This window comes from Erythrolamprus reginae, chromosome 2 (genome assembly GCF_031021105.1).
Source record: "Erythrolamprus reginae isolate rEryReg1 chromosome 2, rEryReg1.hap1, whole genome shotgun sequence".
NCBI classification, from domain to species: Eukaryota; Metazoa; Chordata; class Lepidosauria; order Squamata; family Dipsadidae; genus Erythrolamprus; species Erythrolamprus reginae.
Window position 1 is genome coordinate 22,375,217 of NC_091951.1, and position 14,805 is coordinate 22,390,021.

At 41.0% G+C, this 14,805-nt stretch overlaps 1 protein-coding gene and 2 pseudogenes across 1 annotated transcript; all 3 read right to left on the minus strand.

Annotated features, from left to right (window-relative positions):
* Positions 1-14,805, minus strand: part of LOC139159963 (zinc finger protein 420-like) — a 92,696-nt pseudogene that overhangs the window by 29,895 nt on the left and 47,996 nt on the right.
* LOC139159953 (zinc finger and SCAN domain-containing protein 23-like) lies at positions 1,197-4,472 on the minus strand. The gene is made up of 3 exons (XM_070737447.1): positions 4,364-4,472; positions 2,078-2,640; positions 1,197-1,846 (listed from the first exon to the last, which is right to left on the minus strand). The coding sequence occupies exons 2-3, from the start codon at positions 2,570-2,572 to the stop codon at positions 1,703-1,705; spliced, it is 639 nt and encodes a 212-aa protein (XP_070593548.1). The 5' UTR covers positions 2,573-2,640; positions 4,364-4,472; the 3' UTR covers positions 1,197-1,702.
* LOC139163212 (zinc finger protein 585A-like) overlaps positions 7,730-14,805 on the minus strand; it is a 36,712-nt pseudogene continuing 29,636 nt past the window's right edge.

Consider the following 14,805-nt stretch of genomic DNA (forward strand, 5'->3'; position numbering starts at 1 on the left):
AAATGTGGTCTCACCAGCGCTCTATATAAGGGGATCACAATCTCCCTCTTCCTGCTTGTTATACCTCTAGCTATGCAGTCATGCATCCTACTTGCTTTTCCTACCGCCCGACCACACTGCTCACCCATTTTGAGACTGTCAGAAATCACTACCCCTAAATCCTTCTCTTCTGAAGTTTTTGCTAACACAGATTGCTAATACTCAGATTGTGGATTCCTTTTCCCCAAGTGCATTATTTTACATTTGGAAACATTAAACTGCAGTTTCCATTGCTTTGACCGTTTATCTAGTAAAGCTAAATCATTTACCATATTACAGACGCCTCCAGGAATATCAACCCTATTGCACACTTTAGAGTCATCGGCAAATAGGCAAACCTTCCCTACCAAACCTTCCCCTATGTCACTCACAAACATATTAAAAAGAATAGGACCCAGAACAGATCCATCCAGGATTCAGGGACCTTTTCCAATCTTATTTCTCCTTACCTGGAGTAGTGGTTCAGCTAATCCTTCAGCTCCACCACACAGAGGAGGTGATTCTAAAAACTCCAAGGACGGCTTTCTACTCTCTATGAAAAAGAGAAAAATACTGGAAGCAGAGTTGTTAAAGAGAGGCAGTCCAATCAGCAAAGGACTGCTGTCTTTGCCGCTACCGGTGCACTCTTTGAGGCCATCGCAAGGCCGTGTGCGTCAGGTGGGCGCAGGTGTGCCCATCAGTGTGAGATTTGGCTTCTGCGCATATGTGAGGACGCGCAAGATTTTGGCGCTTTTCACCGATATTTTTCCTTCTGTGTATGCCCAGAAGCAAAAAAGCGGCAAAAAGCAGCAAAACCTCACTTGCACGAACATCTTCACACAAGATTTTGCCTGCTGTCCATGTACAGTAGCCAAATCTTGCACAGGGGCATCCGTGCATATCGTTACCGGAGTGGAGCACCTGACTGTTCTGGTAGCAGCCCATTACTGTTCTGCCAGCGTGTCCCAACCGCCCATAATTACAGGGTAATTAGACCAAACAGATACACACCACAAGATAGAAGGAAAGCAGAAGGTCTTTATCAACAGAAAAGCAGGAAAAACTCCCTTTTTAAATGTCAAAGGGATTTTCCGGTACACACAAGACACAGGTTAAATGCAATCCACGTTCGTGCAAGTGAGATTCCCAGTAACTTGGAAATTGAGTCCAATTCCAAAGTCCAGAAATTCCGCACACAGTCTTGAACAGGGAAACAGCAAAACCACGATCTTGACGAAACTATGAATCAGATAAACTTCCACGAGACTAAACCAGCACGCTGCTCTTTTTATCTGTAGCACTAATTACAGCAGCCCCACCCAACCACAGGTGGCCTCACTTATCTCCTGTAATAATCCTTCAGTTGTTCTCTCCTATGCATCACTCTACGCATGCGTGGGTCCGTCATAAGTTCTTGTTCAGAATCCAGGGATGATAAGGATGATTGATCTCCTCCTGGGCTGTCTGCCAAACTCCCCTCTTCCCTGTCACTCACGCTTCCCTCATCAGAGGAGCCTTCGCCGGCAGACTCCACCAGGAGCAAAACAGGCCTGTGGTAGGTGGATGTCTCCCCCACATCCACCTCCACACTCCTTGGGGCAGGAGCTGGGCCAGAACTAACCACAACAATTACTGACTTCAATAAAGTGGAGCAAAAGAATTAGCTAAATGTTGAAATCTCACATCATAGAGCGAGAAAGTTTTTATTACCTTGCATGGCGTCTTGACCTTGATCTTTTTGGAAGTTCTCCCTGAAGAGCCGCTCCTGAGAAGATATGAATGAACCTTTCCCCTCCTTCGGATACTCAGTCACAGCTTCCACCGATTTCTGGACATGATGTGATGCAAGAAAGGAAGAGAACAGAGATGGAAATGAATTATCATACTAGCAGCTCCCAATATCCATTGCTGAAATTCAGAACAGGATACCTCAAATACATCCTCTGGAAGAACAGAACAAATGCCCTGATGAGTAAATAATCCCAGAAAATTCACCCAGAAAGAAATTGACAAATCCAGAGGGACCCTCTTTAGAGCTGCCATGGTTACATTCTCCCACCTGCAACTCTTCTTTCATCTTTTCCTCCTCCTGGGTCAGCAAGAAGCCTTCGGCCAGGGACACCGCCTGGGAACTGGTCTCTGCTCCACACTCCCGTATCCATTTCTCCATCTCTGGAGGAAGGACAGCCAGCAATTGTTCCAGGAGCACCAGGTCCAGCATCTGAGCCTTGGTGTGTTTTTCTGGCTGCAGCCACTGATGACAAAGGTAGTGAAGCTGAGTGCAAATATCTCGGGGACGACTCCCCTCCTGAAACTGGACTTTTATGAAGTGACAGTCTTGGGCCTTATTGGAAGCCTCTTCATGGCTCTTCCGCCCAGGACTTGCCCCATTCTTCCCACAGCTCCAAGGTTGAACAGCTGGAGGGCTTTTTCTAATTTCTGCATCTGCTGAGTATTGTCCATCCATCTTCTCTCTGGTCTCCAGTACAGCTCCAAAACGGACTCCACAGGTTTTTCTGTTAGCAAGTGGTCTGGGAAAATTTTCTAAGGCCATTCAGATTTCTTCCCACATAAGATCCTTAAGATTCCAGAAGAAGCAGAAAAAAATTCCAGCTTACATGCCTGAAATGGGAAATAATTTAGATTGTTTATTAATGTAATTAATTGAGTATACATATTAAGAGAGGGAAGGGGAAAAAAAGTAATTGGGATGAACTTACCAATGCCTGGGGGGGATCTTAATTACCTTGATTATGCTACATATGGGGAAATTGCAGAGAAATAACTAAAATTTGATTTTTATGTCCTCTGTAGTACAGTATTACTGTTATTGTTATTATTGTAACTATTATTATTATCATCATCAATTACTATAGGCAGCAATTATACATAATGCTCCTTCTTACTATTTCCCATCCCCACAACAGCCCTGTGAAGTAGACTGGGCTGAGAGTTAGGATAGCTCAAGGCTTTCATGTCAAAAGGTAGAGTAGAAATTAATCTCTTGCTTTGAAACCTAATGCTTTCATCACTGAACACCCTTATCAACAGAGAGAAGGGAAGAGGAAAAGGAAGGAAAAATACGGATGAATTTACCAAAGTCTTGGATGTAGGGGGGGATAGGGGGAAAAGTTATTAGTTAAATTGGTCTCTCTACATATGGGGGAAATTGCAGAGATCCCTTAGGACAGTGTTTCCCAACCTTGGCAACTTGAAGATATTTGGACTTCAACTTCCAGAATTCCTCAGCCAACAAATGCTGGCTGGGGAATTCTGGGAGTTGAAGTCCAGATATCTTCAAGTTGCCAAGGTTGGGAAACACTGCCTTAGGATATCTATCAAAATATTGGGAAAATATTTTTTATTTCTACTTCCTAGTTTCTATTAAAAATTAATTTGTATGTTATTGTTGCCATTATTATTTACTCTACGCAGAATTTATACATAATTTATGCATAATTTATACATCCCCTTCTTACTATTTTCCCCATAACAATCTTTTAAATGTTTTTTAAATCTATTAGATTTGTCATGAATTGTTTAATTGTATGCGGAGAGGGGCAGCATACAAATCTAATAAATAATAATAATAATAATTAATAATAATAATCATCATCATCATCTACTGTCCTGCCAAAGGTTGGACTAGCAGTTAATCTCTTAAATTTCAAGCCTTGTGCTTTCAAAAGGCTTTCTAAGGCTAACTATAATATTATCATTTCTATGGCTTCATAGTTAAGAGCAACCATTTGCATAATTCAATCCATAAACGTTCCAGTTTGCGAATAGCAATTGACATTGGGGGGCTCCCTAAACCCAGTAGTAAATAAATAAACAATGGGTTGCAACACCCAGGATTTACAACAAAGGCCAAGCTTGACAAAAACACTGGCCTGATCCCTTCTGAAAAACGGGGGCCGGGAGATTTGCAGGAAATTGTCCCGGTCCCCTGACACAAGACGGTCTTGGAGGCACAAATCTCTGTTTTGCAAAGGCGACGTTTCCCTCATCTTCCTCCCACACAAAGGTTTCCCCATCGAAATGGAGGGTAAATGGCTCCCTCCTTTCTGAGATTCTGGTTTTCCCCCCTCTACGGGCAATGGAAAGGGTCCGACGTTTGCTTTCTCCCCTGCCTGGCCTGTGCATACACACGGGCGGCAGGGGAACATGGGACCACTGCTCCCTCTTCTCCACCCCACGACAGCAAGTCTCGTGGAAGTTTCGCAGGTGTCCAAGCGAGCCCCCCCCCCCCCCCTTTCCCATCACTAAACACCGAATCACGTCTGGATCTCGGACCGTGCAAGGATTCCCTTCAGCCTCCTCCCTTCGCTAGACAGGCTCTCACCCAAAGGCAGAATCGCTCACTGTAGAAAGAACGGAAAAGAATTTCAAGCCCTTGCTGGAAAAGGCATCGGGACGCACGGATCTCTCTTGACTTGGGGGGAGAGACCGGCGCATGCTCAGTTCTCTTTGTAAGGCCGGCGCGCAGTAGGAGCCCCTCGTCTCTTCTAGGGAGCCCCCTAGAGGATCCTTTGCGCATTGCGAGAAGACCCTGCAAGGGCTCAGGACGTCTTGTTCCATTGTGGGTCTGGGATGATTGGGCGTTAAACTTGAAGGAAAGGTTCCCTCTAATATGGCCTATCTAGAAAGGAAGTGGTCTCTTCGTCAAGCATCTATTTCTATATTTCCCTTTTTTTTAATTTCTAAGAACCATCTTATGAAGATGGAGAAAATCTCTTGTGGAGACTTTCCTGTAGAGCAGCTTCTCTGAAGGGCCTCTAGGGATTTCTAGGAGCCATCAAAAATGAGCAAAATCCTGTCAGAAATGGCAGGGCGATCAAAAGTCAAGGAAGAAAAGTCTCTCTATGAAACCCAGCCTGTTTCTTGTGGCTGATGGGAAACTCAGCCTTGAAGTGAGGGGAAATCAGGGAGGAAAGCCACAGGCTGGGGAAAATTAAGATTTGTTTTGATTTTCTTTAGTGAGTTCAATGATTACATCTTCCTTTTCAGATTCATCCCTTTGGGTAGCCAGGTAGGCTTCAAAATACTAAAGGCAGCCGGTAATAATGAGAATAACAAATGTCCTGAGTTTGCAGGGAAGGGTGGCCTAGAAATCCGAATGAATGAATGGATGGATGGATTAATAAATAAATAATTAAATTATCCCAATGAAAAAGAACCATTAAAAAGAACTTTCAAAAAGGAAAGAAAGCTCAAACTTGTGGACCATTAAATTTTTTTACCTCAAAATAAGGCACCATGATGGAGAAATGAAGATTGGGATAATAAAGTCTCCTGTGTGACTAGAGAAAAAGTAGAATTACAAAAAGACAGAAGGCAAATACTGAAAAATAAGTATAATTCTCAAATACTATGAGGCAAAAAAAACACCCCATGAATATTTTATTTTGGTTGTTGAGTGGGGAATACACCTCAGGAAATTTCAGTAGGAACTTAAAGAGCTTTGGAGTAAAATATTTTTTTCCAGTCAAAGATAATCAAGATTTTACTGGTTTGAAAAGATTAGTCTGGATTTTGAGGAGGACAGTGCAAGAAAAAAGAGAGTTAGCTATAATTAATGAAAGAAAGGATGGAGGGAAAATTGTGGTTAAGAAGCTATTTTAAAAGAATGGCCTTAACTTCTCATTCTGCCTCCATTCTTTGCAACCCATTTCTTTACATATCAAGGCTCCTAAAGACAACCTGTCTAATTTTGTCAGTCTTCCATTATGAAAGCAATTGTCATGATTATAAAACCAAAATCACTGTTCTTTTACCTATTTGATCTAGAACCATCAGTAAACAATACTGTATTTCAATAAATATTTCCAAAGTGGCCCAATACTCTGAAAGCCTGAAGTATCGCCTTCCACAGTTACAATCAAAAGTTTCATGTATTTTTAATTCAGAACAAAACAGAATTTAATAACATCTCATGAATAACCATATCACTGATATTTAATTAATATAATTTAACTAAAATTTAGTCGTCTCCCCCAATCCTTGTCATATCATATAAAGGCAAAAATGCTTGAGAAAGTGGGGCAGTGGTTCTTTGAACATGCATTTCATGGGCATCCCCTCATTCTGGCTTATTTTGTGAGAGGAATTAAAAAAAAAATTTCATATAGGATACATTGATATGCATGTGACGAATTTCTCACATAAGAGGCCTTTCACCAGTTAAGTGTCCATGATTTGCAAGTATGAGGATCCTCAAACCTGTTCTGCCGGGTTCTGGTATGAGCCTCCCGAAAATTCAAGGGTACAAATTTCAGACACACACACACATTTGAAAATTCAAAACAATGTTCTTTATCACAAAATTCAAAATAAACTAAGCACTCTTTTTGTATTGCAAAGAGCACTCGTCCCAAAACAACCTGGTAGTCTGTACAATTCCCTTAATCAGTCCTTAAGTACTTAGCTTGCAGCTGTGAAGAAACGTCACAGCCCTTCTTCTTCCACAAAGTGAAACACACACACACTTTGCTCTGCTTTGGTTTCAAAGTCGTGAAAAATCAACAAACAAAGTCCGGAAACAGCAAGGCACGGTCCTGAAGAACAACGATCAGATAATCTTCCACAACGGCCAAACCCACACGCTGCTATTTATATCAGCAGCACTAATTACTGGAGCCCTACTCAAACACAGGTGGCCTCTCTTATCTCCTGTAATATTTCTTCAATTGGTCTCTCCGATGCATAAGTCTGCGCCTGCGTGGGTACAAGACTTCCGCATCCAAATCGACAGAAGATCATGGAGATTGGCTTCCTGGGCTGTGTGCCAAGCCCCCCTCTTCCAAGTCACTCCCACCTTCCTCTTCGTCCGAGGAAACTTCTCTACCTGACTCTGTCGGCAATAAAACAGGCCTATGACATATTGATGTTTCCCCTGCATCCACCTCCACATTCCCTGGGGCAGGAGCTGGGCCAGAGCCAACCACAACAGTTTGTTTATTTTATTTAGTCAAAAAAGTATAGGATTGTAGTTTGCATAAACATAAGTAGAAAGTAAGGATAAAAGAAGAAAATAGGACAGTACGACAGGGACAGTCGGCACTATGGTGCGCTTGTGCACACCCCTTCTGCTGACTGCCAGTTGTGTACAGATTTATTGCATGCCACCTCAGCAAAAGGTAAATCTTCAAACCAATTGATTTGTTGATAGTTCATGTAGCATCAAAGGCACTGTGCCAGGACCTCATTTGGACTTCACGGGCTCCTTCCACTTGAGGATTATGGGTGGAGCTAAAACCCTAGGAGGATCCTAACGAGCTCAGGAATTTATTTATTTATTTATTTATTCATTCATTCATTCATTCAATTTTTATGCTGCCCTTCTCCTTAGACTCAGGGCGGCTTACAACATGTTAGCAATAGCACTTTTTTAAACAGAGCTAGGCTATTGCCCCCACAATCTGGGTCCTCATTTTACCCACCTCGGAAGGATGGAAGGCTGAGTCAACCTTGAGCCGGTGATGAGATTTGAACCGCTGACCTTCAGATCTATGAGTCAGCTTCAGTGGCCTGCAGTACAGCACTCTACCTGCTGCGCTACCCTGGCTCTTCATGCCAAAATTTTGATGTCAATTTATTTCCCTGATCTGAGATTATTTGTTTTGGAACACCATGCAACCTGTATTTAGATGCCGTACAAAGAAGCTAGCCAAACAGAAGGGATCCTAGGACATGCCATACAATGCGCTTGTTTGGAAAATAAGTCTTTAATAATCACAGTATTCCAAACACTCTCCAGCAGGTGCACAATAAAGTCCATAGACATAGCCTTCCAGGGAGCCGTGGGCCTGGCCACAGTCTGTTAACAGTCCTGGAGGCCTATCGGGCAGCCTCTTCACTGAAGCACGCACGGGTCAGTTGGCCATGTAAGTTTCTGTGTACTTCTTCATCCATGGCAGGGGCTTTCTCGAGGGTGAGACTATGGGCCACATCTAACTTCATCATGGGAAGATTCTGATCCAGGGGACTTGTGTTTGGCATGTCTAAACTAGTATAAAAAGACAAACATCAAAAGAACTCATTGCTTGTATTCAATTCAATTCAATTTATTAGATTTGTATGCCGCCCCTCTCCGTAGACTCGGGGTGGCTCACAACAATAATAACACAATATACAATGACAAATCTAATAGTTAGAATCTAAAATAACAATAATACATTTAGGAAAGTCTAAAAAACAAGAAACCCCAATATATAAAAAACATACATACAGTTGGTGTGACTTGGGCATACCTTGGGAAGCCCATGATTGCTCTCGCAGCTGCATTCTGCACGATCTGAAGTTTCCAAGCACTCTTCAAAGGTAGCCCCATGTAGAGAGCGTTACAGTAGCCGAGCCTCGAGGTGATGAGGGCATGAGTGACTGTGAGCAGTGACTCCCAGTCCAGATAGGACTGATGCACCAGACGAACCTGGGCAAACGCCCCCCTCACCACAGCTGAAAGATGTTTCTCTAATGTGAGCTGTGGATCGAGGAGGACGCCCATGTTGCGGACCCTCTCTGAGGGGGTCAGTAATTCCCCCCCCCGGGTAATGGATGGACAGATGGAATTGTCCTTGGGAGGCAAAACCCACAGCCACTCCGTCTTATTTTGGCTCAATATCAGAACAAAAACATTCAGGCAACAGCAAAAGGCATCAGATAACCTCTAAGTAAGTTATGGGTTATTTTTCTTTTTATCCTACAACATAATTGGACAACAATATGATAATTGTGTTTGGTATTTTGGAATATTTGAAATAATAGAATGAAAAACAATTTTGTATGTTGGTTTGTTTTAAACTCAATAAAAACTATTTTCAAAAAAAAAAAAAACCCCAATCACGAATATTTCTACATGCAGAAAAGGCCTTCGTCTGTTTGGACTTAACAAAAACCACAAGCAGGGATACACACTGTTCTGATTTGCACAAGAAAGGCAATTTATGCACCCATATCTAAGAAGAGCTACAGTTTATTTGGATTATTAATCAAATGGTTTTTGTATGATATGTTAGGCAACTATAGGTAGTCCTTGATGTACAGTACTACAGTTCATACAGTTATTATTCAAAGTTTTTTAAAAAGGACTGAATAACGTGACTTATGACAATTTTTCATACTTATGACCGTTGCAGCATCCTGATGGTCACCTGATCAAATTTCAGATAAGAACATAAGAAGAGCCGTGCTGAATCAGGCCAAAGCCCATCGAGTCCAGCATTCTGTGTCACACAGTGGCCCACCAATTGTCCATGGGGATCTTGAGCAGAAAGAGAAGGCAAGACCCTCCCTTTCCCTTGACCCGCAACAAGTGTTACTCAAGGGAATCCTGCCTGCCTTAACCAACATAGAGGCAGCACTTGGACATCTGTTTCAATAACCATCTATATGCTTGGCATCCGTGAATCTGTCTAATCCTGCCTTGAAGCTATCAAGGCTGACAGCTGTCACGACCTCTTCTGGAAGTGAATTCCATAAACCAACGACCCTGTGGGTGAAGAAATATTTCCCTTGATTTGTTCTCACTTTCTTACCTATGAGCTTTAGGGAGTGCCCCCTTGTCCTAGTATTGTGTGATAGAGAAAATAATTTTTCTCTATCCATCTTTTCTATCCCATGCATGATTTTACACACTTCGATCAAGTCACCCCTTAAACGCCGTCTTTCAAGGCTGAAGAGACCAAGGCGTTGTAACCTGGTATCATAAGGGAGGTGCTCCATTTCCTTTATCATTCTTGTTACCCTTTTTTGCACCTTTTCCAGTTCCATTATATCCTTCTTGAGGTGCGGTGTCCAGAACTGTACACAGTACTCCAAGTGTGGTCTCACCATCAATTTGTACAGAGGCAATACAATGCTTGCTAACCTATTTTTGATTCCCTTCCTAATCATGCCAAGCATGGAATTTGCTTTTTTTACTGCTGCTGCACACTGGGTTGACATCTTCATTGAGCTGTCCACCAAAACCCCAAAATCCCTTTCTTGGGTTGTCTTGGAAAGTTTTGTCCCCATTAGTTGGTAGGTATAATTGGGGTTCTTTGCCCCAATGTACATAACTTTGCACTTGTTTAGGTTAACATGCATTTGCCACTTTGTTGCCCACTCACTCAATTTCAAGAGATCCTTCTGGAGCTACCGACAATCAGTTTCACTTTTCACCATAGTTCCCTCTAAGCTGAGCAGTGAGCAATCGCTCACTTAAAAATCATCATCAACTCAGAGTTTTTCAAACCTGCCCAGAAGCCGAGAGGGAAAGAGTGAGAGGGAAGGAGAGAGAGAGGAAGAGAGAGAAACAGATAGAAAAAAGAGAGGAAGGAAAAGAGAAAGAAAAAGAATGGGAGTAAGGAAGAGAGAAAGAAAATCAAAATCTAGTTTGAAACTAGCTCAACTATTTAAGTGGCATTTTGATATTGATAGAGTTGCCCTATTATGAGCTCACTGTTATAGACACACAGTACAGTATTTTATTTTGAAATTCTCTGAGGCAAAACAGGGTGGGTTTTTAATTTATTTATTTGTTTATTTATTTATGTATTTAATATTTCTGTGCCGCCCAGTCCCGAAGGAACTGCCACTCAGACACTATACTTTTCTGCCCACTCCCCAAAAAAATTACAGGGAACACTGCTTTTCACTACCCGGAACAATTTAGTGTCGTCAGCAAACTTTGCTACCTCACTATTTACTTCTACATCCAGATCATTAATGAATAAATTAAAAAGTAAAGGTCCCAAAACTGAACCTTGGGGTACACCACTTCTTACACCTTTCCATCCAGAGAATTGTCCATTTATTGCCACCCTTTTTCTTCCTATAATTTAGCCAGTTACCAATCCAGGACAAGACCTGTCCTCTAATTCCGTGGCTGAAGAGCTTTTCTAGGAGCCTTTGGTGAGGGACTTTGTCAAAAGCCTTTTGAAAGTCAAGATATACAATATCAACTGGGTCCCTTTTATCTGTGTGTTTATTTACACCCTCAAAGAATTCTAAGAAGTTAGTAAGACATGATTTGCCTTTGCAGAAACCATGTTGATTTTCTTTCATCAATGCCTGTTTTTCTATGAGCCCAGTAATTTTATCTTTAATAATGGTTTCCATCACTTTACCTGGAACTGAGGTTAAACTGACTGGTCTATAGTTTCCTGGATCACCTCTGGATCCTTTCTTGAAGATCGGGGTTACATTTGCCTCCCTCCAATCCTCAGGTACAATGCCTGATCTTAGAGAAAGATTGTATATTTGAGCTAGAAGTTCAGCAATTTCACACTTGAGTTCCTTGAGAACTCTAGGGTGGATGCCATCTGGACCCGGCGATTTGTTGACATTTAGTTTAGAGAGGCATGCAACAACATCTTCCTTGTTTATCTCTATCTGGTTTAATTCTTCTAATTCCCTCCCTGGGAAAACTTGGCAACTCATTCATGTCAGCTGCAGTATCCTTTAAAAGGATCCCAACTCCTTTTAAAGCCATCTCCACCTTCCACGAGTTTATAAGGTCATTCTCCTATGTGGATCCTCTTGTGGGAATTAAGACAACTGCTACGAGTAAAGCTCTTTCCACACTCCATGCATATATAAGGTCTTTCTCCTGAGTGGATCCTTTTGTGGGAATTAAGACTACTACTATAAGTAAAGCTCTTTCCACACTCCATGCATTTATAAGGTCTTTCTCCTGAATGCATTCTCTTGTGGCGATGAAATTGACTGCTAGAAGTAAAGGTCTTCCCACAGTCCATGCATTTATAAGGTCGTTCTCCTTTGTGATTCCGTTGATGGATTATAAAAGAGTTATTAAAACGGAAGGTCTTTCCACACTCCGTGCAATTATAAGGTCTTTCTCCTGAGTGGCTTCTCTTGTGGCAATTTAGACTATTCCTCCAAGCAAAAGTCTTTCCACATTCCGTGCATTCATACGGCTTCTCTCCAGTGTGGATCCTCTTGTGGGAATTAAGATTAGTACTTTTCCTAAAACCCTTTCCACACTCCATGCATTGATATGGCTTCTCTCCTGTGTGGAACAAATTGTGGGAATTAAGATGACTGCTACAAGTAAAGCTCTTTCCACACTCCGTGCATTGATATGGACACTCTACTATGTGGATCCCCTTATGCGAATTAAGTTGACTGCTATGAGCAAAGCTCTTTCCACACTCCATGCATTGATGTGGTTTCTCTTCTGTGTGGATCCTCTTGTGCCGATTAAGATGAGTACTACAAGAAAAGCTGTTTCCACACTCCAAGCATTGATATAGTTTCTCTTCTGTGTGGATCTTCTTGTGGCGATTAAGTTGAATGCTGAGAACAAAAGTCTTTCCACACTCTATGCATTGATACGGTTTCTCTCCCGTGTGGATCATTTTGTGGATATTAAGATAATTGCTACGAGTAAAGGCCTTTCCACATTCCGTGCAGATAAATCGTTTCTCTTCTGAAAGTCTCCTTTTATGAGAAAAGAGATGGTCGGTTTTATTGACCCTTTTTCCACACTCTGTCGATTTATATGGTCTTTCTCCCGTATCGATCACTGTAGGATTATGAAGCCAACTGATCCAGGAAAGATTTTTATTAATTCCACTTTGTGATTGCTTTGTTTCATCACTCTTTGGTTGCATCCGATCTTCAAATTTCCTCTCCCCCTCTTTCAAATGGATCGCCTGGTCTTCCTGCTTGCAATTCTTATTCTCTTGCCCGTTAAAACCTTTGGAAAAGAAAAAGGAAAATTGTATACAGTATTTTCATTCCAATAGGATTGGATCACAACCCTGAACTAATTGGTGACGTGGGACAATTCCTTTTTTAATTTAAAAAAAAAAACAACTTTATTAAATTTTCGTAAAAAGACAAACATAACGTACATACGTAAAACAACTATTTGGGGTTACAATTACCCCACTTGTTTTTGAAGTCTCACTAATACAGGGAAAAAAAATCACTCTTAGCTTATAAGATTAATATAGTAAATCAGATATATATTAAAAAATTGTTGTTATATCCTTCTTTCGTGTAAAATTAACAAGATAAAACTGTTTTTAATATCCATACATGCTTTCAAATCATCAAAATTTTGTTTTTTCTCTTTTACTTAACCATATATACAATTTATTCCAGATCTCATAAACTTCTGATTCGTCCTGGTTATTTAACCGCCTTGTCATCATGTTCATTTTGGCACTCTATAATTTTATTTATTACATCATCTTCCTCGGGAATATCTCCTCCCTTCCAATTCTGTGCAAATACTATTCTAGCTGCTGTTAAAATATGTATGATTTTTTTAAAAAATATCCTTTTTAAATTTTTGATTCGTTATGCCAAATAAAAAAAATTCTGGTGTTTTCTTAATATCTTGTAAAGTAATTTCTTTTATCCACTTTTCTATTGTATTCCAATATGACTTAGTTTTTTGGCATGTCCACTACTGATGATAAAAGGAGCCCATTTCTCGCTTACATTTCCAACAATTAGGGGACATATCAGGAAACATTTTTGCTATTCTATTTGGTGGCAAATGCCATCTGTAAAACATCTTAATTTGATTTTCTTTTAATGAGGTTATAAAAATATAGACCAGACGTTAAAAGATAATATGATAAGCTGGTGCAAAAATTTAGGAAGAGAGATCGATTTACAAACATGGGAGAAAGTCTGGACATTTAATTGGAAAATGACGTGGGACAATTCCATAGTGCTGTATACAGCATGACACCATATCATGCTGGGGCAGCAACATACCCAGCTCCTCCCAGCTTCAATAAAAGTGTCATATCCTCTAGTCTATGGAGCAGAATCTTTGAAAGTCAAGGGGAATTTCTGGATGGCAATTGACCCCCACGCTCAACTTAGACTAAGGCCAAACATGGTACAAAAATTGGCATATCTCTAAGAAGGGAACATCCCTCTCAGGGCTTATCTAGTCTTGGTTATAGCAGCTCAGGTAGGCAGTGATGATGTTCAGGAGGGAATACCGAATCCTGGTAGCCAGAACCTGGTTCATGATAGGCCACACCATCCTGTTTCTCAGATTCTTACTAATGTCTTCTATGAAATGAGTACTATGCATTTTATGAGCAGAAAGCATTTAAAAATCATTTTAAAAAAAGAATGCAGCTCTGCAGTTCCCCAAATTTCTTTTCAATAAATTTCCCTCTTGTATAAAGGCACTTTGGTCAAATGGTTAAGATATCAAGGTAGAAACTGGGTGATTCTCGATACTAGTTCTACCATTAGCATGAATGCTGGCTGGGTGATTTTGGGCCAATCTCTCCAAGCTCAACCCATTTCATAGGGACACCCCCCCCCCCAGAGAAAACAACAGGAGAAATATTGTGTATATGCAATGCCTATATTATTTATAAAAAATAAATGAAGCATACAGAGAGCCTTCAGAATGTATTCAGATCCCCTTCACTTTTGTCAGTTTTATTATGCTGCAGCCTGATTCTCCATTTGTTGAAATCCATTTTCCCCATTAATCTACACTCAGTACCTGTCCTGCCTGACTGGGCTCAGGCAATGCGTAACAGTCCAAGGAAAAGAAATCAAACACACACGTGCTCTGCTAATCAGCAAACTTGTATTAGATAAACAAAAAAGGGTTACTCAAAAACAGTTCTTAGTGTCCGAAAACAATGAGAGTGCAAGGCTTACTTCAGCCGCATACAAAAACACAGGAAAAAACAAACAAAGACAACCTGGAATGAGCAGAGACGTTTCAGGAGTCCTTTTGAATCTTTGGAGCAAACAACAAGTCCCAGAGGTTTCACTTCCCACTTGTCTGAAAAAGCT

Bases quoted from the DNA above. Each gene is read 5' to 3' on its own strand.
- LOC139159953 (XM_070737447.1), bottom strand. From the start codon at position 2,572: ATGGCCTTAGAAAATTTTCCCAGACCACTTGCTAACAGAAAAACCTGT. The intron at 1,847-2,077 runs GTGGGAGAATGT...CATCATGTCCAG, and splicing joins AGATGAAAGAAGAGTTGCAG to AAATCGGTGGAAGCTGTGAC.